This window comes from Gavia stellata, chromosome 9 (assembly GCF_030936135.1).
Source record: "Gavia stellata isolate bGavSte3 chromosome 9, bGavSte3.hap2, whole genome shotgun sequence".
NCBI classification, from domain to species: domain Eukaryota; kingdom Metazoa; phylum Chordata; class Aves; order Gaviiformes; family Gaviidae; genus Gavia; species Gavia stellata.
This window is the reverse complement of record NC_082602.1, coordinates 25,304,857-25,329,372: the sequence shown is the minus strand read 5'-3', so window position 1 is coordinate 25,329,372 and position 24,516 is coordinate 25,304,857. Positions and strand designations below refer to the sequence as shown.

Here is a 24,516-nt window from a genome sequence, read left to right as displayed (position 1 = left end):
ACCTGCAAGCCTGCGTCACCTAGCGACAGGCCATGGCAGCCCCTGGGAAAAAGCATCCCAGCCCAAGGGTAAGGGGGGGGGATGAAGTGCCCACCCACCTGTGGGGCTCGGAGCTGGACAAAAGCCCCTTTGATTGCCATACCGGGGATGGGAAGGCGGGGGGATGCAGGGCCAGGACTCCTGGGTCCCCTTCCCAGTTCTGACATGGGAGGGGGTCTCAGGATGGAGGACTTCCCAGCTCCAGGGTGAGAGGCACTTTTTGGGAGCTTTTCCTGTGCTTTCCACATTTAATATTCTGTCCATGCAACAGGGTTAATGCTCTTCACTCCTCTGTGGGATCCCAAAATTATCATTTCCCAAACACTCAGAGGATGGTGGAGCTCTTCCCACCTGCACCTCCCAGAGAAACATCTCTCCTCCAGCTCCAGAGCCTGCAAAAAGCCTGAGCAACTTTATTTCTCTCCAAGCAGCTCTGCTCCAAATGCCTTCCCCAATGGACGGGCAGCAAGGGCCAGACAGGGAGAATGTGGGGGGGCAAGAAAACCATTTTAAACCATCCCTGCTGTTTCCTGCCTCCCGGTTTACAGAAAACAAGACATCTTTGGTTACCAACATCTCCCTTGGGAGCAGTAAAAATTAATCCAGCTTTTCCCGTCCTGAAGGGAAATACAGACACAAATGGGGACCAAAGCCTCCAGGGGCAAAGGGGGGTTGCAAGAACCACAGAGGGGCCGGGGGAGGCAGCCGGTAAGACCCCCTAATCCATATGATGCTTAGCTCTGCCGGGGCAGCGGGGGTCCCAACCACAGACGTCTGCATCTTGCTGGTTAAGTGAGGATAAGCCTGGGATGATAATTAATTTAACACAGATGAGAATCTGGGAAATGAATCCCCACCTCCTCAAACCCACCCCCAACACACTGCTGGCCGGGTTTCTTTGCGCAGGCAGCTGCCCCGCGCTTGTGCCCGGATGCCAGTCGGCACACACGGGGAAACAGGCTCTCCAAACTGGGATGCCCCCAGCCCATCCCTGCGAGTGGCGGACAGCTTCCCCATGGCAATGCCTACAAGCCCTGCCACACCAGGAAATCCCATCCCCCAGGTGTGAGAAGGGGCATCTTCCCCCCCCACACACACGTTTGGTCTTTACAGCACTTCAGCATGGCGAAAACAACCCACCTACTGCAGTGGGTAAAGCATCCCGGTGCCCCAGGCAGCCTGCTTGGGCAAGGAGCTGGTGCCCACACTGCTGCAGGCTGTGTGGTGGTCCAGCACTGATGCGGACGGGGCACAGGCACCCTTGCAGGCAGCTGCCGGAAGCAGTGCTGAAAACTGCCAATGACTTGTTTTCACGGCAATCCCAGCAGGAGAGACAAGGGGGTCCAGCACCCACCGGCGGGAGAATCAACCAGCAAACGCAGGTTAATCACCTGGCTTTGCACACTGACACATCTGTGGGATACAGGTGCAGGGGCACCAAGTTAGAATTTACCCTAAAATCACTGCATAAGGCTTTTTTCTTCCACATCCTGGAATTCAAATTACCAAAGGCTAATTCTGCTCATGATTCTTTAAAATTACTTTGAACCCTTCTACTATCTGAGCTGTGAAAACAGGAGGATAGAAATGCCTTTATTCCGCTCCTAAAATGCATGGACAAAGGGACTGGCTCCTCCAAGTGCTCTTTTAACTCTTTCAGGGGACCACAGGTGGCCGAGGGGTGAACCTGGCACAATGCAGGCGATGAGCTGTGAGGGGAAGAGGGGGACCAGGCTGGTGGGAAGCGAAGGGGGAGACTGCTCAGCGGCAGGTCAGGGCATGGCAGTGACCATCACCCCGGCACTCCCGTGCCTCTGGAGACTGCAAGTCAGGTCCCAAAAAGGTTATGGAAGCACTTAAATATAAGAAGGTCTTAAGCAAGTGTTTAATTCGTGAGGCTTTGAGGCTTGGCTGTACTCAGGATCCCCCAGGGAGTCTTTCTGGGGCCCCAAAAAAAAGCTGAGGTCTGCAGCAGGTTAACGATGGAGGAAGAAGTGGGAGAGCAAGCAGCCAGCACGCAGCTCCCTGCACAACGGTGCCGCTTCCCCAGCAGGGACACCCAGCACAAAACCCCAGAGATGTCCTCACTGCGCCTGTAAGGACGCTGTCCCCACCGCGGCAGCAGCACCAGCGCACGCCCCACCAGGCACAGACCACAAACCCGCCACGGCTCAGTCCCACTGCAGCCCCCCAAGCCCCCCCGGGGCCGGGGGTGCCAGCCCCAGCCCCTTGCCGTCTGCTAGCCCACCAGGGAGGGGGCTGGCTGGCCGCCTGCCCGCCTGGCAGCATCTTTTCCTAGGTAACCTCCCCACCTATTAGTGGCACATTTGTTTCCCCGCGTTTCCTTAGAGCTGTCACAAGCCACACTGACTCTTTGTTCCTGGGGGCTGCAGCAAGGCCTCCCTTCCCCCCCCCAGCTACTAGTGTAAACACGCTCCCCCTCCTGATTGGTATTCGGGGGGACACGTCCCAGCCTGGCCCCCCCAGCCCCGCTCCGTCCCCGACAGAAGGGGCTTTGTTGGGGAGTGTGAGGGGGTACAGCACCCAGAGTCGAGGGGACAAGGGCCAAAATGTGGGCATGGTGACAGTGGGGACACTTGGCCCCCGCCTGTCGAGGAAAGGGGCATGCTGCCGAGGAAAGGGGGATGCTGGCGGAGCGGGCTCTACCAACAGGACCTGGGACAGAAACGCGGGATGCTGGGGAAGGGGAGGTTTGCTGCAGGGGGACCTGCTCTTTGCTCCCAACCTTGGCACCTTGCTCTTGGACCACGGACCTGTGCACAGAGACACCAGCACATACACATCTGTGCAAAGAGCAAAGCAGCAAAAGGGCACACACCCAGGGAGCCGAAGTGACCATGCTCCACCATGGAAAGATGAAAACAACGCCATGCTCGCAGACCCCTTCCCACTCAGCGGCTGCAGGCTCCCAGGCACACGCGGAGCTCGCTGGCTGCAGAACAAGCACAAAACCTTGCTGGAGGCAGCGAACCTCAGCCAAAGCCCCAACAGCAGTAGCCGTGGGAGGACAGGGTGGGTGTCTGGCACAGGAGAGCGGTGCTCAGCCAAAGCCAGCCCACCACCGCAGCAGGATTTCCAGGGAGCCAACACGCAGGCAGGCACTGAAAATCCCCCACCAGATCAAAACCGGGGCTCAGGCAGGAGAGTCCTCCCAGCTGGGAGGGGAGCAGAGCCACGGCAGCCACATCCCCCGGCGAGCTTCCCCCCTGCACCCACACCTCCTGCCCGGCACTGGCACGGCCACCCGCCGCAGGGGCACGGGACCGCTCCTCTACCCAGCTGCCACCGAGCACGCATTTTTTGTCCCGACGTTTCTCCATCTCTCCCTTTATTATCTGGGGGTTTTCCCGGTGCAGCGCCAAGAGAAATGGTCACTGGTACAGTCTCGCAAGCAACACCTCCCACGCGCAGCCAGCCCCATCCAAGCAGGGCCTGTTTTGTTATTCCTTTCTCCGACAGCTCCTTTTTCACTTGTCACCCTGTTTTGCTAATACTCAGCTCACAGCTTCCTCCTGCGTGGTTGTGGTCCTCTCCTTCTTGAAAGATGTCATTTGCATTTTCTCAAGTTATTTAGCACCACTCCATTTTTCTCTGCCTGCTTTCTAAAGGCAATTAGGGCTGGGTTTGGACAGATGCAGGGGTGGTGCGAGGAACCTGCCCCAGAGCTCGCCAGAACGTAACCCCTCCTGCCCGGGCAGCACACCCAGCTGCGGTGCTCTCTGCAACTCAGCTCAAAACTCCCTCACCACCCAAATCTTTAAATACCCCTGCTCCGGAGGGGGTCTGGATCAGCCCCTGGTCTCTGTCTCAGCTCCCAGACAGAAGTAAGTGTAGAGCATTGCTACTCCTCCCCAGGCTCCGGCCGCGGGAGAGTCTCATAGGAGCGTGACAATCCCCCCCAGCTCCTACAGCATTTCACATGTCCCCGGCTCAGAAAGCCGCCGGTCCCGATTGAGATGTTAATACTGTTTCCAGGGAGCCCCTGCCCTTACAGACAGGAGAGCAATGCCGCCAGTCCTTCCCCCTGGGCTTGGCTGCCATCTCGGACATGGCACCCTCTCCTCCATCACTTTTGCTGGCATGGGTCCGACAGGAACCGATGGGCCATGGCCCATGTCCTAAATCTTCCTCCTTCAGGAGACAAGACCTTTATTCCCCTACTCTCTGCTCATCCTCCCTCAGCTCCCATTCTGCAGAGTGGCTGCTGCGGCTTTCGGCAAGGGAAACCTCTGGGCAGCTGCTCCCAGGGGGGATACATCCAGCCGGGATCACTGCTCCCCTGTGGGAGCATCTCCCCAGAGATCCCCACGGCTGAGCACCCACCACTCCTCTCTTCCCTCACGCCAGCTCGGCTTCCCTTGGAGAAAACCATTTATTTATAGCCATCCTGGCTGCCTTTAGCACATTTCGACAGCCCACATCTTTGCCTCCCTGACGATGCGCCCACAGCGTTTCTGTTCTCACCCTGCTGCTACGGACATCCCAGCCTCCTCTCTCCTCCTCGCATCCCCCACCCAGGACCCCCAAAGGGGTTTAGAAACAGCTTCAGGAGGAGGTTTTAAGGGGAGGTGGGGGGAGAAGGGAGACAGGGCTACAAAACTCCTCTCCCATCCTTCCCCCATCCCTCCCAAGGGAGCGGAGAGAAACTCAGGGGCTTTGGTGCCCCTCCTAAGGGAATCCAAGGGGAAAACAACTCCTGTCAGCTCAGGAGAGATGCTGAAGCAAGGTCTGCTGGCACCGGTGCTAGGCCAAGATATGCACGGCTGTGGGGCGCCGGGGACCAGTGCCGGGCAGTACAATAGCAGAGGTCACCTTCTTGCATGGGTAATTTTCCTTGACTGAAGGAAAGATCCATTTTTTATCAGCTCCCCACCTTGCAGGAGACCTGCTCTTCCCCAGCGAGCTGTGGGAGGGACCCCAACCCCCCCCCAGGCCCACAACACTTTGTTCTTCCGTCCAGTGCTGACAGTTTAATTAAACCCAGTTTGAGATGGGGTCACTGGGGTCAGGCGGTCTCCAGTGAAACCTCAGATCAGCACCATTTCCAGCCACTGGGACTGTTTAATGAGTTATCCGCTCATTGCGGTGGATATAAATAAGGGAGGCCATGCAGAGATTCCTCCTGCCTCCCGGCCCCACTGCTGAGGCGCTGGCACAGCCCCCCCCACCCCACTGTCTCAGACCAAGACGGGCTCCGGGCAGGCATCAGCTCAATATTCCCAAATCATAGAATCATTTAGGTTGGAAAAGATGTTTAAGATCATCAAGTCCAACCGTACCAAATACCGAAGGGGAAAACATTCCTCTCCAGGCGCCTCACCTCCCCCATGCCCTCATTTGAGGTTTGCTTTCCACTGGCCCTTTCCTGCCATTCCCCAGTTTATTTAAGCCCCGACGGATCAGGTTTAACTCAAACCTGTTCCATTATCCCAATGCACAAATGCTCTTTATAGCCCAGCTCCGAGTAACTAATTGCAGCTCAAGCCGGGCTGGGAGACCACAAAGCACCACCGACGTGGATCAGGCTTTGACACTCAGACCCAGGAGGCAGAGAAACAGCTCTCCATCCTGACCCAAGCCCAAGGTCCTCCTCTCTGTGCTTGTGAGATATTTCCATGAGGCTCAAGGTACAGTGGAAAACTGCTCTATGGGTATCACGCACCCCACATTTAACAGACTTGCCTTAACCTGCTACTGTGTTACTGATGATGCATCAAGACTAAGGCTAGAAGAGGCTGGACCAGCACCCAGGTACCCATTAAGCAACCCCCACTAGTTCCTGCATCCACCTCTGGCTTTCTGCCTCAGCTGCCACTCACCTGCCAGACCTGGCAGCCCCGTTTCCCAGCCAAACGGATCTCAGCCCGACTCGTTCAGCCAGTTTCTGCTAATTCAAGATCTCCCAGTATCAAGGTGCAAGGACATAAGGACCTAGCAGGTACCCCGGGAGCTCAAGGAGCATATTGTGGGTGGCCACAGCAGGCAGGGCATAGGGAAGGCTGCACAGGCACTGCTCACTGGAAATGGTCTGGAGACCAGGATCTGCAAGAGCACAGTGCTGGCAAGAGCCCTCTCTTTCCATCCCATCCCATCCTGACTAGCACGGGTCCCAGCCTGCCTCCAGGGCAGGGAGGGGGCACTGAGCCACAGGGCCACCCCAGATCCATTTCAGCAGTTAAATAAGCGCAAAGCCTGGTTGAGAAGCTCTGATTTCAGTTCAAGGCGAGCTGATTTCAATTTAGCTTAAACCTGCTCCCCACTGACTCATATTCCTGTAGCCTGAGCCAGGTTTATGCCAATTTAAGAGTGTCCTTATGACCTCCTGCACTGGCCGGACTAACACCGGTCCAGGTCCCACCTCCTGCTAAGCCAGCGTGACGGCTTGTCTAGACAAGCTCTGCCCTAGGTGCCCTCTGCTCTGCTGTCCCCCCCACAGCCGTCCTTGGGCATCTCAGCAAGGGGCAGCCACAAGGAGAGGGAGCAGCAGGTCCTCTGGCGCACAGGGCTTTGCTGCCCAAACACAGCACCCGAGGCTCTTCCAGGGCAGCAACTCCTGATGTACTCCCCGGGCAGATCCCAGCACTGCATCCCTGCCCTCACTAACGCAGGCAGCGTGTAGGGTAACATGCTGCAGAGAGGGACAGCAGGCAGCTCAGCGCATCCCCCCTCCCCAATCCCGGAGCGCATCATGGGGACCCTCTGCTCCGAGCGTGTATCAAAGCTCCCCAAAACACAGCACCGCCTATAGCTGAGGGGCTGCAATCTGAGCCTGTTCACACAGCCGCAGATTGCACAAGAAAAGCTCCGGGTGCTGGTGTCCAGGCGGTGGTTGTCATAGCAGAGATGCTCAGAAAACAGCTTCAAGGCAGGGCAGGAGGGACTAGGTTTGAAACAACCACCACATTGTGGGAAGCAACAATAAAGCAACAGGCAGGGGCTGAAATGCACCTGCACACAGGATGGCTGCAAGGAGCGTCTTGCACACCCCTCCTCACCCATGGCAGTATGTACAGCCCCGTGCACGCTGTGCGAGGGTGCATACAGCCCCGTGCACACCGTGGCACAGCCCTGGCTCCATATGAGCCCGGAGGCTGGGCACACCGCACAGCCCACCCGGGGCGGCTGCCCTTCTGCATCTCCCTGATGAATTGTTGAGGTTTGCTTTTTGAAAGAGCCTGGTATTAAAATCCAGAGAAGATTAAAAGGGAAACCTTAATGTTTGTAAAATAATTCTCTTGACCGCGTTTTTGTTATGCAATGGGCGGCTGGAGGAGGATGGGCTCTTGCTGGCGCCACGATATGGCACAGCTGAGCTCAACAAATGCCATTTGATAATTAATTGAACGCCTGTGCTATCAGCTGCCATTACCTAGGCCCATCTTTGGCACAGGTCCACCATTTCACACATCCCACGCTGGCAACCCACACGGCATTTTAACCCTTCATTACACTGCCTCCGGCTGGACTCCGGGACTGACTCCCTGGCACTGTCAGAAGAAATCGGCATCGCCACTGAGCAAAACGGCTCAGCCGCAGCCTGCTTGCGCAGGCAGGGCTGCCTGGCCCCAGACATGGCCATGCCTGTCCTGGCAATGTTTCAGCCCATTCAGTTATTTCATCCACTCCTACCCTTGCCCCAGCAGGGACCTGGCATCCTCATTTCACAGCTGAGAAATGGAGATACAAGATGCAGTAAGCAGAGAGCTTCTGTCCCGGCCACAAATGCCCCGCTCCTACACATGACAAATCAGCCACAGGGCATAAGCATCTTCTCCAAGTGATGGAGAGCACTCAGCCTCAGTTTGGCATGCACCCTCTCTTCCTCACAGCCCCCTTCCCAATGTACATGGTGCCTGACATAGCTGAGAGCCAGTAAATGCTTTGTTAAGAGGATTTCCTGCAGTTTGAACAATGCTGGCACTGCAGACTGCACTGGCACTATTGCCCCAGCAAAGCAGCCCCAGGCAAGCCAATATGGAAAAGAGAATATTTATCAAAACCCAAGCAGCCCTCCCCAGGCAGCCTGCTGCTGCACAGAGCGAGGAGGAGCAGAGGGGTCTGCAGAGCTGGGGCTTGAACAACAAGACACAGTCCCTGGGGGTGTTTCTGTGGGTACAGAGGGACAGGCAGGGGTAGGGGCAGGCAGGGCTGTATGGGGAGGGGGCAGCAGGCATGAGGGTCTGGATCTGCCCCAGGCAGGGCTTCCCCCTCCTTCCCCAGGCTGCTTCCAGACAGCAGCAGAAAGGCAGCTCTTGAGCAGGGCTGTAGGGCTCTCTGTTCCCTGCAGAGTTCTCTGGGCAAGATGCGACCCCTTTGGGGACATCGTTTTTCACCCTCCCTTCATGACAACCCAGTCTAGGGCATAAGGGCACCCCGCACCAGAACCTGCGATCCGCACCCAGAGAGGAGGCTGTGGGGCTCGCAGCACCTCTGCAACTGGCACTGTGCAGGCACAGCCCAGCTCAGTGACACCAGCCTGAGCCCAAACTGCCAGCACCTCCTTCCACAGCCCCATGCACTGCAAGGAAATTTAATGCAGTCTTTAAAAGCACCAATCTCAGGTCTTCTGCAAGGCAAAGCCAATTCCCTGCCACGCTGCATGCTCAGGTTGCTCAGAAACAGGGGGCATTCCCCTGCCAAGCGCTCACTGGGACAAGATGCCAGTAACCACCAGCACAACTCCCCAGAAGCAGCACCCTCACAGGACATCAGTGCCCCTCCAAACCCCATAGCAGCTCCAAGCAGTCCCACAAGCAAGCCTGTGCCATGGCTGGGCAGGGGAGCCCCGCCGGCACAGAGGGTACTTACAGCCGTGACAGCGCCTGGTTGTTCTGGAAGAGGAGCTCGGGCAGGGTGTGCAGCTGGTTGCGATTCAGCCGTCTGCAGGAAAGGAGGAAAGGGTCAGGGTTTTGGGGGCAAAGCAATCACCCTGCCTGCAATCCAGCTGACAGCTCTGGGCACAGCTGGGGCGCTTTGGCTCACTCAGAGGGACCATTAGAGCAGAGCATCCCACCTGGCCAGGACACCCCTGTCCCACTCACGGCACTCCCAGGTGGGGGCAACCAATGGGGCATTAATAGACTTACTCACAATATTGTAATTACATGCAGATAGGACTCCAAGCTATTAACTGCTGATTGCTGCTTAACTGCGCTGTTAACCTGCTGCTCACTCAGCTCCTCATATTTGCTCGAGCAGCTTGGAATTTTTAAACTACTGAGCTATTTTACCGAGTACTGGGCTGGAACTTACAACTCCCTTGCTAACACACAGGACACAGCTGATAACAGTGAGAGTGATTTGTGTTTAACCTGCCCCTCACCTCAAAAGCATCAGAAAGGACTTTAAGATCTATAGAAACAGAAATAGGTTTGCTTCCCACACTGTAAAATACTGCCGCCGCGCAGCAGAGAAGCTGTTTGAAGTCAGATGGCACTGATATATTATGGTTTAAGGTAAAAAGGAAAGGATGGTCTCTGCGACTAAACCCAACGGCCCCTCACCAACCCGCCTCCGTGCCCGGACACTCACAGCCGCTCCAGCTCCTTCATGTCATCGAACGCCCCGCGCTCCACCATGCTAATCTGGTTTTCCATCAGCTGCCTGAGGAGAGAAGGGGTTGGCTTTCAGGAAAGGTGGTCCCCAGCCGCGAGACTCACCGGCGGGGTCCCCGATTCTCCTCTGGATCCAGGGCCACCTCGCTCCCACCATCCCCTCAACACAACCCGGCCTCTCTCTCCGCACTCCCTCCCGGCTGGAAGCCCACCATTGTCAGCCCAACACGGACACCCTTCAGCCCCACCAGCAGATGCCCACCCAAGGGCTCAGCATCATCTCTACCAGCCCCAGGAGGGGTCACAAGCCGAGCATGGCACCCGCCAAGACTGGGGCAGCTGGTCCCTTGCTGGGAACTCACAGGACACGGAGCTGCTTCAGCCCAGCGAAGTCATTCTTGTTGATCCGTGTGATGTTGTTGCCGTTGAGCTCCCTGAGGAGAGAAGAGGCGGAGGTCAGCGGGGAAGCACTCAGGAGGTGGCCAGGCACCGGGGCTCCCCAGTGGCTCCCCCAAAAGGGGCAGGCAAGACCCAAAGGACAGCAGTGGCTGCTGCATTTCTGTGGTCCCTACTGGAAACAGCAGGGCTGGCCACTGGCTCCAGAGAGGACCCTCATCCTCAACATCCAGCAGTGCTGGGTGCACGGACGTGTGGCTGACCAGGAGTGTGTAAGCTTGCATCTTTCATAAAGCAGAAATGGGCAGGGACTGCCCAGATCCCCCCAGCTCCCTGTCCCCACACTGGATGTCCCTCTTGGACAGAAGCCCCAGAGCCATCAGCAATGCAATAAGCAGCCCAGTGATGCCAGCAGCCTCCTGGCTGGATGTACATCACCCCACTCTGGGAATGCAGCAAACACCTGGTAGGGTCATCCCAAACATACAGAGCCACTTAGAGAGGGTGAGGGTAAGAGTAATAAGAAAGTGAACAACGATCCCCCAGAAAAGCAGCATCACTCCAAACATCCAGCTGCAGGTCACCCACATGCATCACAACTGGTTCAGTGTTCAGCACCTCACACTTTCCTCTGCCCTGCGCCACCTCTGAAAGATCTGCCCGGAGAATAAACCACACTTCAAGTTTCACCTGCCAAGAGACACTTGCAAGGGACCAACTGCTTCTCCTGGCATTGCTCCCTTGTGCAAAAGCCCTGGGTGAGCGCAGGGACAGGCACCCCAGCCAGAGGGGAGACGCTATCCCAGCTTGCTCACCCTGATGGTGGAAAAAAAGGGAGGGGGTGGCATGTGGGGTGCCTGCACCCACCCCATGGCTCCTGTCCTGCCCGGGTTCTGCTCAGCACACAGGCAAGGTGTGCCCCACTGCCAGACCCACACGTGGCAGGGGCTGTGCTCCCAGCCTGCAGGCTACCCCTCCCCAGCTCTCCCCCACCATGCTCTCCAGTGTGCCCCCGCTACCATTATCCTGCTTTAAAATATTCTGAGCCGGGAGGTGCAAAGATTTGCCCCTCGCAGTCTCAGCTTTGCAGTGTATTTCCGCATTACAGACTGTGAGCACCGCAGGGAGAGCCTGTGACCGTCAGCCCTGGGACCCACAGCCTGCAGAGCTGGGGGGTCACTGCGCACCCCATGGGCAGGAGAGAGCCTCCCCCTGTCAGCAGCGCAGAGCACGGCAGGGTGTGCTCCTCCCCGGGAGGCGACCTGCCCACGGCATGCCCCGGGGATGGAGGATGCCCACGCCGGGACACAGCCCGAGGATGGCTCCCACACCAGAGACCCGCTGCCTGCACTGAATGCAGAGGCGGCAATCAAGAGGAAACACATAAACTGCACGAGGGGGAGGCAATCAAGGGAAGGACGAGCTGCTGGAGCCAGGGCAGGGGTTCGGCACGAGGGTGCTACCCCAGAGCAGGACCGCAGCACCCAGGGCTCTATAACCCCCCCAGCCCCGGCAGCGGGGCCGGCGAGCAGGGATGCCCCATGCCGCCTGAGGGGCTGAATACACAGTCCGTAATTCCCATCCAGAGCCAAAGCCTCCCTCCACCGGGCTCTGTGGCCGTGCGAGGGGCCGAGGTCAGCGGCAGGCTGGCCCCGGAGCCGCCGAGCAGCGTGTGCAGCCGCCGGGTACAGCCAGCACAGCCGCGCACCCCGGGGTGCTGCCATTGTCCTGCTGAAACGGCTGATAATGGCTAATGAGTTCCAGCTCGCCATTATAGCCTCGTAATTACACCGCTATTCAGCGCCAGAGATTGCCAGGCTCCTGCCATTATCCAGCCGTGTGTGCCTGTGCGGGGAGGGAGGTGGGGAGGGCACGTTACTAGGACACAGATGAATGCAAGCGGGGAATGAATAGAGGGTCCCCAGCCCCGGCGATTAAACTGAAACCCGCACTCGGGCTGTGCCCGGCTCCCCGTCTGGCCAGCGCACATCTGGCTCCCAGGGAGCGGGCTCCAACCCGCAAGGCTGCACCCCGCAGGGCTCGGTCCTGCCCCCCTCCCGGGGGCACAACCCACGGCCAGGCTGGAAGTCCCGGGCACGAGGCGCTGGGGTGGGTCATGTGTTTTAGGGACATCTGTCACCGCAGGAGGGGTGGCTCGGTATGTGCAGATGTGCGTGCCCACCTCCTGAGGGACCACAGCTTTAGGGCCAGCTAAGGGCAGGGAGAAACTCCGGCTTCAGGAGCGATTTTTCTCCAAATGTCCTAAAGGGTCCTTGCCAAAGCAGATTGCCTGGGAAGCTCCCCCGGGCCGGGCGGGAGGCCAAGCTGGAGGCAAGGGCTCCTGTCCGAGCTCTGGCGAGGGAGGGTCCCCGGCAGCACTCCCATGTCACTTTTTAAACACACCTAACGTTACTCCGGTTGCAATGTGTAAGTGGAAGTTAGGAAATCCCCAGTACTGCAGAAAGAGCAGAGAGGCTTGATTGTAAAACTGTTCAATCTGAAAGCCAAGACTTACACCTCAGCCTGCAAAGCCCAAGGACGGCTCGGACACCTCTGGGGTCCTCTGAGCACCAGCACCCAGAGCCTTAGCTAGAGGCAGAGCACATGCAAAGCAGCGTAGACATGCGGAAACACCAAAGAGCCATGGACTGGACACGGCCAGCCCCTCCACATGCCGAAACCAGGCTCTGCCCTCTCTCCCAGGCACCTTCTGGGGTGGCGCAGCCTGAACCCAAAGACTTCAGCACAAGGAGGCACAGGCGGGATGCACTGCCCTGGGGCAGTGCCTGGGGTCATGACACCCTGGGGGGCAACTGTGCAGCCCACACCAGCCTCCACTCCCTGTGTGCTCACTGAGCATCCTCAGGGTGCTCTGGGACTGGGGCTGGTGGCAGTCCCCGAGCGGGGCAGTGTCCCAGGGCCCCTTCACAGCCCCACTCCCTCGGGGACTGGCCCTGCATGCTTCCTGACAACTGCTCTCAGCATCCCCCCTTGCCTTTGTTCGGGTAAATGATGGCCTTTGCAACCAAGATGGGAATGAACAGCAGGTAAAGCTTATTTGTAAGGATGCCGAGGCAACACTGCCATTTAACTTCATGACATTTTTTCCCTTCTAAATCCCCTTCAGTTCCTCATGGAGATAAATTACAGTCTGCTGTGCCCAGAAAGCCGGATCCCCGCTGCTCAGCTGCTCACCCGCTGCCTCTGTGCCCTTTCCTTGTCAAGCGAAACACCCTGCCCTGCCCCGTGCACCAGAGCTTTGATAAGGACTGATGTGTCTGGGGAGCTGCCTGGCAGATTGGTTGCATTTCTGGACTGTGATTTGAAAGCAGAGATGCGGGGCTTGCTCTTTTGCCATTAATCCATAGGGTTTAATGCCAGAAAGCATCATCAGGTTCATCCAGGCTGCCTTCCCCTGCCTCCCAGCACCCCAAATCTCACACTGCCACTGGAGAGGCAGCAAATTTTTATTTGCAACCTTCAAGTTTCAGAACCCCCCTCCCATTTCTCCCTGGGAAGAGGAAAGTCATTAAAACAAGCAGTCCCTTTGCTATGTTGCTTGTGGATCATCCCACTCCCAGATGGGATGTCTGCGTTGCAGCAGGGTTTGTTAGACTGGATTTGCATAGTCTGGGTTTATATTTGGTTTCTAGCTTTGGATGGCTTATTCCACTCCCAGGGGGTCTGATGCGTCTTTTCCCTTTGCAGGGTTTGGAGCTACACTAACTCGGTAACAACCTCAGAGAGTGCAAATGCTGAGAGGTAATTTATTAAATACAGCCAACATGAGTGATATTTCCCTGGGCACTGATTTATCAGGAGCGGGAAGGGGAAGGAGCCAACAGAGCAATCCCAATATCCACTCCACTGCAAAGCATCAGCTATTCGGCACACACGTGACTCCTGTCCTTGTGCTCAGCTCAGCTCTGCTTTCCCACCGAGCCAGAAATCCTAACTGCTGCACTCCCCAGACTCCCGCTTTTAAGAAGACAGAGGGAAAGTCTGCGACACAAAACCCTGCATTTGCACCCGCAAGCGGAGAAATGTGTCCCAGCCCCGTTAGCGCCAGCGGAGTGGGGACGCACTGCACCCGGGCGTTGGCTGCAGGGGCTGGTGGAGAAGGGTCCATGACAGCAACGCCAGCAGCCAGCTGTGCTCCTGTGGTCCCCGCTTTGAGGGCCACCACTGCCCCGCTGCCTAGCGAGGCCAGCAGTTGCTTCATTGGTGTGATGCATCCATGGCCCTCATCGCCCTGCCATTTCTGCCCTTGGCTCAGAGCACTGGCCCTTAGGGACTGGCTCCCCTCCCAGCAGCTCTATAGCCCTCATCCCAGAGCCCTGGACCCCAGCTGGAGCCGGCGGTGCTGGATAACAATCAGGGAAGTGCAGAAATGAAGGCTGCAAGGTCACACACCCCACAGTAGTATCTCTGCAGCCCTCCATCAATCCTGACAGACGCATACAGCAGCTCCTTCAGGGATGGGGACTGACACTCCCCTGTGCCCTGCAAGTCCAGCTATAATACTCCCCTATTCCAGCAAGTCACTGCTCCTGCCTCAAGGGCCATTTCCAAAACTCTGACCTGAACCCTTCTTGCTGCAGATGAACCCCATCCCTGCCTGCCCCAGCCACCACAGTGCAGAGACCAGGGCTGCTCCCTTGCCCACGCAGGTCCCCTCTCCCAGCCCCGTTTCCCCCAACAAGCCCCCAGCCCCATAGGCACAGCCCTCAGGGTCTCTCTGCCTTGCAGGGGTAGGACCCGCTCAGCTCATGCTCCCATCGCACATCTGTGCTATTGGCGATCCCCTCCCACCAAACACCTTCCTCGAGTCGCCAGGCAACAGCATCCTTTTTGTCAGCCCATTCCTCCTGTTCGCCAAGTCCACTTGGAAATCTCAGCCTGTCCTCCAGCCCCCTTGCATCTCTCCCAGCCTGGTGGCATCTGCAAATGTCATAAACTGCTCATGTCCCATCACGCAGACTGCTAATGGAAACACGGACGAGGCTCAGACCCCGGACTGACCCCTGCTCTCAGCACTCTGGGACAGAGCAGCTGCAATCTTTCGTCCTATACTTTTATTGCATTTTTCAAGTCTTCTCAAGATTTCACCCGACTGCTTGAATGTAATGAAGTCCCAGCACAGGCTTGCTGAGCTGCCCAAGCAGCAAAAGGCAGGGCAGAGCCTCTCCCAGTCCCAGGAGAGCTGGTCCCCTCCAGTGTCAGCACAGAGGGATACTCACCACATCTGCCAGCTCCCTGCAGCCCATGGGGGCACGGCTGGGTGCTAACCCCATCCTCTCCAAGGTGTAAGGGGGGTACGAGGTGCTGCTGCCCACCACTCGGGGAGGGGACACTGGGCACCCACGCCCTGGGCTGACACAGCTGCACAAGGGGCTCAGCACCTTCTCCTCCTTTTCCTTCCCATCCCTGCCCTGACCAGACCCCTCAAGGAAGAGCAAGGGTGCCCAAGGGGTTCATCAAAGTCCTTTTAAGGGTGCCATACACCCCAGGGCGAATGCCTTGCCAGCACCCCCCCTACGAGAAGCCTGCAGGGTGATGTGCCCGAAGAGGACAGCTCCAAAAGCAGCTATGTGCTATTTGGGCTCATCCCAGAATAACTGCCCTTAGCCAAAGGGGAAGCCAACCCCAAGCACGGTGTTGGCCCTCAGAGCATGGGAGGCTCTGTAAGCTTTTATGAGGTACTAAAGCAGGTTAGCACCACAATAAATTTTTAAGTGTTACAAACAGCATCGATCTTGCGAGTAACGGTGAGGATCCGGAAGGCTTTCTGCTCTTCCTAACTTCTCTCTGGGGTTTTCATGCCACAGCCATTAGCTGCTCGCAGTCAGGGAGTGCTTTACACTCACGCAGCATCGTGGCGTGTCACCTTCAGGTTAAAAATAAATAAATAACCTCACTCAACCCTCGTGTGAGAGAAAAAAGGCAACAGGTCATTTCTGTTTCATAAACGGGGAAACTGAGGCTCAGATTTACCTGGATACCCTCAAAATTGGGCTTTTTGTGCCGTGCTGACTAGCCTGGTGAGGAGTATCACTGCTCCCATGGCTCCTCTGCTTCCCAGGGCAGCAGAGGCAGCCAAGCCCTCAGGCTTCATCCTGCCGCTCAAGGACGAATCCACCCTGCATCTTCCTCAGTAAACCCCCTTTGCTCATCCCTCCTGCAGCAGCTCACAGCAGGGATGGGAGGACAAGTGCACCCGAACTGCTCGGTCATGGGTGCCTGCTCAACCCCAGACCAGCTGAGTCTTCTGGAGCATCCCATTTTGGAGCTGGGGCTTCCTCCTCCCGAAAAATATCCAGGGCCAGGAGCTTGCATCTCTCCCACTCTTGGTGCCCAGGGCTGCTCCTTGGCTGCATCACTTGAAAAATTAATCTTCTCTTTTTTCTGATCTTCCTCCTCCTAGCAGCCTCTCTCCCCCATAGGACACTTGCCTCTGCTATTTTGAGCAGCAAGTGCATCCAAAATGCACGCCAGGAAAGCAGATACTCAGCTTCACAGAATCACATCAGAACCTGTTTGTGGCAGGGAGGCCTGAGATGGTCCAGGAGAGGACAGCCTGGGACCAGCTCTGCACCAAAACCACGGAGAGGTTCCCTCCGTCCCACCTAATTCCCTTCCTGCTTCCAGCAGTGCTATGACCCTAATGACCAGGCTGCAAACCATCCCCTCTCGCTGCCCATGTTGCTAAGAGCAGCCTCGTGCTGTACAGCAGGAAAACCTCCGCCGGCTGCTGCTGCCACTGTAACCATCCCTGGCTGTCACCCGAGCGGGGACAGAGGACAGGGGCCAGTCGCTGGCGTTGGAGCTACTCGTGCTGGAAGCCTGCCGGGGAGCAATGATCTGGGTCTGACATCCCCCGGGATGGGGCCATTTGCTAACGCACAACTGGTTTTCATTGCATTTCAGAAAAAAACACGCACAGGAACATCACTTTGCCTTTCAGGTTTTACGAAAGGTTATTTCGGTAGCAATAAAGATAAAGGGGATGCACCCGTGGCACTAAGTACCTCTGGAGCAGGCAGGGAACCATGAAGGACTCGGATGCAAGACAAAGACAGGCTCCTCGGCTGCCCACCTCGCCCTCCTGTGCATGCACACATGCACACATCCTGCTCCAGCGCTCGCCTCGCCCGCCCGCCCTGGCTCCCTGGGGAGCAAACCAGAGCGAGGATGGAGAAAAAGCCCCTCTCCATGCAGGGTCATGGGCTCATACACTTTTCCCCAGACAGGACACCCTTTCCCCACCTGCACCACCTCGGTGGCACCCCAAGTCCCCTCTGTTCCCCTGGGCTGCGGGTTCTGCTGCTCCGTGGGGGTCTCTCAAGCAGCCTTTGCATTTCATAGCTGCCTCACTCTTCGGCTGGCTGGAGGTTTGGTAGGAAACAATGAAGTAGGAGAGCATGAAACTCAAAGCAAATGCACGTCCCGTAATGAGCCAGCTAGATGGTTCCTGTGCGTGCGTGTGCATGGGGTGCTATCCTGCACCGGCACCACCGCCACCGTGCCCAGCACACAGCAGCAGCAACAGCGGCGTTTGAAGGTGCACACAAGAGACCGACAATTAAATCCGGGAACAATTCCCCCTCCTCGCTCCCACCTCAGCAGCGAGGAATTGCCAGCGGCACAATGCATCACCCCAGAGGAGCGAAGTGGCAGCACATTTACGGCAAAAATATCTATTTTAAAGGATGCAATAAAACAGAGCCAGGGAAGGGTTTATAGGGAAGCAATTGCCATGCGGGGTGAGAAGTGGTCACCAGAGGCCAATCCGCCAGGCTTTATTGCCTGTTACTGGTGACTTTTCCCAACCAGGGGACAATAGATCCTCCACTATCAGCCTCGGCTCCAGTCAATACAAACACGACATAGTTTTTTAAACTAATATTTTTCCAGCATGCAATTCCATGGAGAGTGAGAACGCAGCGTTACCATGGCAATATATAGACAGCATCTGCCTTGGACGTAGCTGAAGGGAGAAATTGGAATAGAATTGCAAATTTCCTCTGTCCGGGAAGGCTCCCAAGGAAGCCACTGCAGCGGGCTGAGCAGGCTGCCTTCCCCAGCCAGCCCGCATCCTCCCAGTGCCCAGCACTGGCTCTCCCGAGAGCAGAGACCAGCAGGGCCGGCCGAGCACTGCCCTGGCTGGAAATCAGTCCTGCATCCCGCCCCAGAGCTCTGCAGAGCCTGCACGCTCCCTCGCTGCCCCTGCAACCAGCCTGCTCAGCTGCAACACCTAAAACTTGCCCGGGCACCCAGGAAAGGGAGAGGTTGAGCCCCCCCTAAGGTGCTTCCTAAGAATTAACATTCCCCAAAGCACCCCAAGGAGACACAGCGCAACAACCGGTGTCGAATACACGAGCACTGCTGAGATACGCCGGCCTTGCTGCTGCAAGACATTTTGATTAACTGGCTAGAGGGAGACGCGTGTGCATGAATTAAACACGCGCTGAACAAGAGCTCGCTGCTGTAATTTCGGCAGGGGATGGTTAGGTAGTGCGTGAGCGTGCCTCAGGTGCGGCCACCCTGGCATCGAGCTCCCGTAGCGAAGGGCTGGAGCCCAGCACCCCTTCCCTCCGCCAACAAGCTGAGTGGAAGAGCACACAGACAGGGGAGATGGCAGAGCTGGCTGCAGTCTGGATGGGGCCCGTTTCAGCGCAGGCAAATCGCAAGTTGGGGGAATAAGGCAAATGGGAGCCCCATGCAATGCTGAGGCTGGGAACCCTGGGAGGGAGAAGAGGGAGCCAAGGGGGATGCAGTGATGGGGACCCCCAAACCCAGCTCTGCTGCCCGCCACGTGGGAGGAGAGGGGCATGGCACTGCTGACAGCAAGATGGGGAGTGTTCAGCCTACCAGAGGGGAGGCAAAAGCGGTGAGTGGGGCAATTCTCAGCCATCAGCTGAAAACTTCAAAAGCAGGAGTGAGTGCAACGCAATGAGGCTCAATTCAACCCCCATGAGCAAAGAGCTGGACTGGAAGCAGCCATTTGACGGTGGCGAATTGCACTGATCCTGCTGGCACAGGGAGAGTGACCCAGCTCCCTGAAAGGGCAGTCTGCTCTTCAGAGGCTCTTTCAAGGAAAGAAAGAAAGAAAAGCAAGCAAACGGGGAAGGGAACAGTACCTTTCTCCCACAGCTCTCCTCTGGCAGCTGAGACCTGAGGGACTCCCGGGAGCAGATAAGACAGTAGTGCTGGGGGTTTATCACCCTGTCCTGCCTATGACGCCTCCAGGACCTGCTCTATCGTGCTTGCCAGAGGTGTAAGCAGGAGCTCAGGCAGCCATGCAAAGCACCCAGAGATTTTGCTGCTTCCCCCCTTGCTGCAGCATAAGCCTCACCGCTCAGTGGCTGATCCAGATGGCAGGAGTGGAGGCACCACTTGGCATTTACGTCGGGTTGCAGACTAGAAGGCACTTAGGGAGCAATGTGCTGTGCCCTGGTGCAAGGAAAGGGGGGTCCCCTGACCCCCCATGCAGCCACTACTCATGCTCCTTCCTGGACACGTCTCCAGCCCTTACCCTGCACCAACAGTGCCACCGGGCAGGCATCATGGAAAACCTTCAAGCAGCAAAGACAATTTCTCCCCAGCCTGTGATTCCTCTAAGTTGCAGTGACTCTGCGAGGCAAATAACTCCCTCTTCCTCAAAGGAAAAGGGTGTGTTTCAAAAGTGATGGAGCTCAGACCTCACCACAGGATGCTGCTGTCTGAGTCCCCATGACAGCTTTGGCAGTGCCAGCATGCATGGCCACAGCAGCAGTGCTGGTCTGCCCAGGGGTTCGACCCCTGCCGCCATGGGGCTCAGCCCTTGCAGGGCAGCCCGGCGTGGTGTTTGGAGGCTCCAGGCTTTTTCCAGCGTCCCAGCTGGCTGAGCATGCAACAGGCAGGCAACACGACAGCAGGGACACCACTGCTCACCAGCACTGTGGGACGCATGGTGAGGTCGGCATCATTCATGCTGCACATCCTGGGGCTTGGGAAACGGGGCAGGCAGCGGAGGGCACCAGTAAGGGGTTGCTGGCTTCCCAAAGAAAGCCAGCCCCTGGAAACAGCGAGTCCTGAGCACAGACCCTGCTGCAGGCTCCCCTGTGGTTGCTAGCTGACCCCACTCCATCAAGGAGTGAGAAGTTGGAGACTGCAAGGTTACAGCCTCTTTACAGGGAACTCGAACTCACTCACTAGCTGTTACAGCAGGAATTCGCTGCTCGGAGATAGACCTGCTCTGCACAGACACCCTCAAGCACCTGCAAGGGCATGCAACACATCGGGAAGTAGTTATCCAGCAGACAACACCCACAAGAGAGCAGCATGGCTAGCTCAACCCAGCCAGCAGATCCGGCACCAGCAGCTGCATGAATATACAGAAAACCCAATGTCGCTAAGCGGTGACGGCCACAGAGGACCGGACCCGCGGAGGCAGAACGGGAGACCACAGAAGGACCCGCTGCCAGAGGGGGAGAGATGCCCTGTGGGGCAGGAGTGAGACACCCACCCAAGGACATCCTCTGTCAGCCCACTCCAACATTGTCTCATCCAAGCGGAGCTGAGCACCTGCCTGGCAGGCAGAGGCAGGGACTCGTTGCCCATGCTCCCCCAGCACCCTGCACCCAGGTGCATGGAGAGCAGATGCTGCGGAGCCCACCAAGCTCCCTGAGGGGCAGAAAAGGCAGGTGCAGGCAGGAGCGGCTGTGCGCAAATCTTCCCCCCACCCTGGGCACAGAGGAAAGGGGGATCCTGTCTCGGAGCTCACAAACTGGCTCTATGGGATTGCAGCTCGCAGCAGCCTGGTTGCTGTGCTGGGTAATAATCATTTGTATGAGGATAATTACGGCGGGAGAAGAGAAAACTCCACTAAAGCGGTGTCCCACAGAGCTCCCAGCGCTGCACGCTGGGTGCAGCCCTGGCGACTGCCGGGCTGCCTGCAGTCCCTGCTGCGGGGTCTCTCCCCAGCTGCAGGCAAAGGGCACATTCACACTCCAGTAACCGGAGGCAGCGCAGCACAGGGACAGAAGGAGCCCCGTGTGCGTGGATGTCCCGGGACGCATCCTGCCCTGAGGAGGTGGCAGTCCCAATGCTTCCCTGCGCTGCAAGGGGGATGTCGGGGCAGCCTTGCCCCACGGCTGGAGCGGGGCTACTGTGCCACCAGGCTCCACCGCAGCCCCTGGGACCGGGCACCCGCTGCCCGCGAGCGGAGAGGAGAGACTGGGGACAGCCCTGCTCTCCTGCCGGGATTGGGGACACCTGCATGCTGGGAACCTGCCACCAGCAGCGGGTTGGACACGCTCAGCTCACGCCCTTCTCCCCGGAGCCGGGACCCATTGCAGCCGCGGGGACCCCGAGCAGAGACCTGCCCAGCCGGGCGCAGCGGCAAAGGGACCCCCTGCTCGGGGGAGCTCAGCGCGTGCTGCAGGACCCCCGCAGCTGGCTGGACCGTGACCATGCTCCACGGGAGAACAGCGTTCCTTATGGGATCCTGCCGAGAGACCCAGGGACCGCTCCCGGCGCCCCTGGGGATGTGGCAGGGCTTTGATGAGCAGGGAGATGCAGGCACAGGGGACTGGCAGGGCTGGGTGAGCTGTGTGCACGGCTGTAGGCTGGTCACACCGGGGCGGGGGTCCAAGGGGACATCAGGGGAACGGGGCCTGATCCCCAGCACAACGTCCCCAGGAGGGCTCCCTGGGGACAAAGGGGTGCCCAGCACGGGTAGGGGCTCGGGGTGGTGGGGACCTGCAAGCAACTCAATTTTCGGTAACACTCCGGCTGTGTGGGTGCCCCATGACAAGTCACAGCAGGAGTGGCCACACACCTGCGTGTGGGTGCCATGGGGCGTGCAGCCCCCACACATGCAGCCCATTCCGGGCTGCCCCAGTGCAAATACTCCCCTGGAGCAACCCACCCCCTCAGGCACGGCTCTAGTCCCAACCCCGCTCCACGTGCTTGCACGCACACTGGCACACGCGGGCTCTTGCACATGCAGGACCCCTTGCACATCCCTCCTACAGATGAAGGGCTGCACACGCATCCTGCCCCAGCGGGCTCTTGCACACACACCGTTCTCCACTTCGACGGGCTATTGCACCCCCTCCATGGAGGAGATGATGCACACGCATCCCCTGAACAGGCACTTTTACACACTCACAACCGCCCCGCTGAACGGGATGCTGCACAGGCGCCCACCCCACCAGGTTCTTGCACACGCACCTTTTGGGCAGGCTTTTGCACATGCCCCCCCGGGCATTTGCACAAGTACTCCCCTTAACAGACATATGCATTCCCCTTAGATGGGCACTTGCCCACCCCCAGACAGGCTGTTGCACACGCACCCCACGGACAGACTCTTGCACTTGCATCCCCTGACGGGCTCCTGCAGACACCCCTGAGAGGCTCTTAAACATGCTTCCCCCCCCGCTGGGCACTTGCACGCACTCCCCACACGCTTTTGAACGCGCACGCCCCCAGGACAAGCGCTTGCCCCAGCACACTGCCTTGCACACGCGCCCGCACCCCGACACGGGCCGCTCCCACCCCCGCCGGGCCGGACAAAGCCCCGCCGTACTCACAGGCGCTCGGTGCCGCGGGGGATGCTCTTGGGCACGGCGCGCAGGGCCGTGCCGTGGCAGTCCACCGTGGTGCCGCTGCAGGCGCAGAGCGGCGGGCAGGCGGCGGCGCGGCCCCGGCACAGCGCGGCGCACGCCAGCAGCCAGGCGGCGGCCCGCAGCCCCGCCGGGACCCCCGCCGCCCCCCCGGGGGTCGGGGCCGCCATGGCAGCGCGCAGCGGCGTTAGGCGGCGGGGCCGCTGCGCATCACCGGGGAGCGGGGCTGGGCTCGGCACGGCTCGGCACGGCTCGGCTCCGGGGCGAGAGCCCCGTCGGCGCACACCCGCCCGCCCTCACTGCCGCCCCATCCCGCAGCCCAGGCACAGCCTCCGCGCTGGCTCCTCCCTCCCGCCCTGCCCGCCCCGACGGGCCCCCCCGCTGCCGCCGCCCCTCCCCGCGCCCCCGGCACCGGCGGCTGCGGGGGTAGGAGCGGTGCTGGCCGGGCAGAGCACCGGCACCCAGAGCCGTCGGGGCTCTGCACCGCCCCGGCCGTGCAGCAAGGTGGGCTCCGGCTCGGTCCCCCCACCCGGGACAGCGGGGTTGGCCCGCGGGGCAGCCGACACCACCCCCACCCCCCGCCCGCCGTGAGATGGCTGCGGGATGCCGGGGAGCGTGTGGGCAGAGGCACCCCGGGGTGTGGCAGAGACCGGAGAAACAGCCTGCGAACCAAGCGGTGGCGGGCAGAACATTTGGGGGGTGCCAAAAGCTTTTGCATCCCTCGGTGTGTTCCAGGCACCCTTGGCCCGTCTCCCAGCCGGCAGCCCGGAGCCCCATCCCCATCGTCCACAGCCCAAGGCAAGGCACGGGGACCCGGCAGCCCACGGGGACCACGCGACGGGCTGGCGCTCGACAGCCAGGATGGTACCCCGAGTGGTCTGCTCATAGGAACCCTGTGGCCAAGCACCTCAGCAGACAGGCGGGGGGAACTTGGGCATGCATCTCCACTTTGCTCTTTGCCCCACAAGCAGACAGCAAATCTTAAAGTCCTGGCTGTGGCATGAGCTATATCCTTTCCTGCTCCAGGGAAACATCGTAAGAAATAAAGTAACCAAAATACCTTTGTGGCCAATCCTCCAGGAAGAAAGAGGCAAAATATACCTATTTCAATGCAGAAAGAAGTGAAGCCAAGAAATCTTGTGAGCTTGGCCCCAAATGGTTGACATCTCAGAAATGTGAGCATTGCATTCATTTTATTATCTTCCATTTTCCTCTCTGAGGTCTGCAAATGCAAAGCAGGATGGTGTAACCAGGAGGGCTGGTCACCTGTTTTATTAATGACACCTGAAACACTTGTAACCCCACGGCTCCAAGAGCTGAGTCCTTACAAAAACCAACAGGCATTCTGAGACGCCCAGCAGAGCCCTGGCTGCTGGCAGCAAACACTGCAAATGTCCTCCTTGGAGAGGAAACCCATGGAAGGAGGGTAGGTGGGAGCCTGTTGCATCACTCTGGCAGCGGGAGGAGAGGTGTGTGAGCATGGACACCCCACCACACACTCGTTTCCTCAGCCAGCAGGATATTTGCAGGGACGGTGGCAGGTCCCAGGGGCAGGAGCATCTCTTAAATCAATGCCTTCTGCGTATGGAGCTCCACAAGTTCCTTAATCAGGGTTAGAGGGAGGTGTCTGCATGGGGTCTTGCTCTGGCGAGGGCCACCTCACACACACACAGGGTTGCACCAGCTTGGCCCACATCAGCAGCCCTTTCCCATCCCAAATGCAGGTTCCCATCATCTGTCTGCATTTCCGTGACATCTCCTTCCTCTGGCCCCAATCCCAGGAGGAAGCTGTGCCTGAGATGGATGAAAGGGGTTTGTTCCCCGTTGCTACCCAGCAGCCCTGACAGCGAGGAAGATGAGCTGCTTCCCAGGACTCTGGGAGCCGACCCCTCGCTGGC

The 24,516-nt window shown here is 58.5% G+C and overlaps 1 protein-coding gene across 1 annotated transcript in view; it reads right to left on the bottom strand.

The window, feature by feature from the left end:
* The window catches only part of SLIT1 (slit guidance ligand 1), a 61,833-nt gene extending 39,045 nt beyond the window's left edge, over nt 1-22,788 (bottom strand). The window contains 4 exon segments of the mRNA XM_059820921.1: nt 8,869-8,940; nt 9,592-9,663; nt 9,977-10,048; nt 22,586-22,788. Of these exon segments, the coding sequence (XP_059676904.1) occupies nt 8,869-8,940; nt 9,592-9,663; nt 9,977-10,048; nt 22,586-22,788 (419 nt within the window).
* Nucleotides 22,789-24,516: the final 1,728 nt, after the last annotated feature.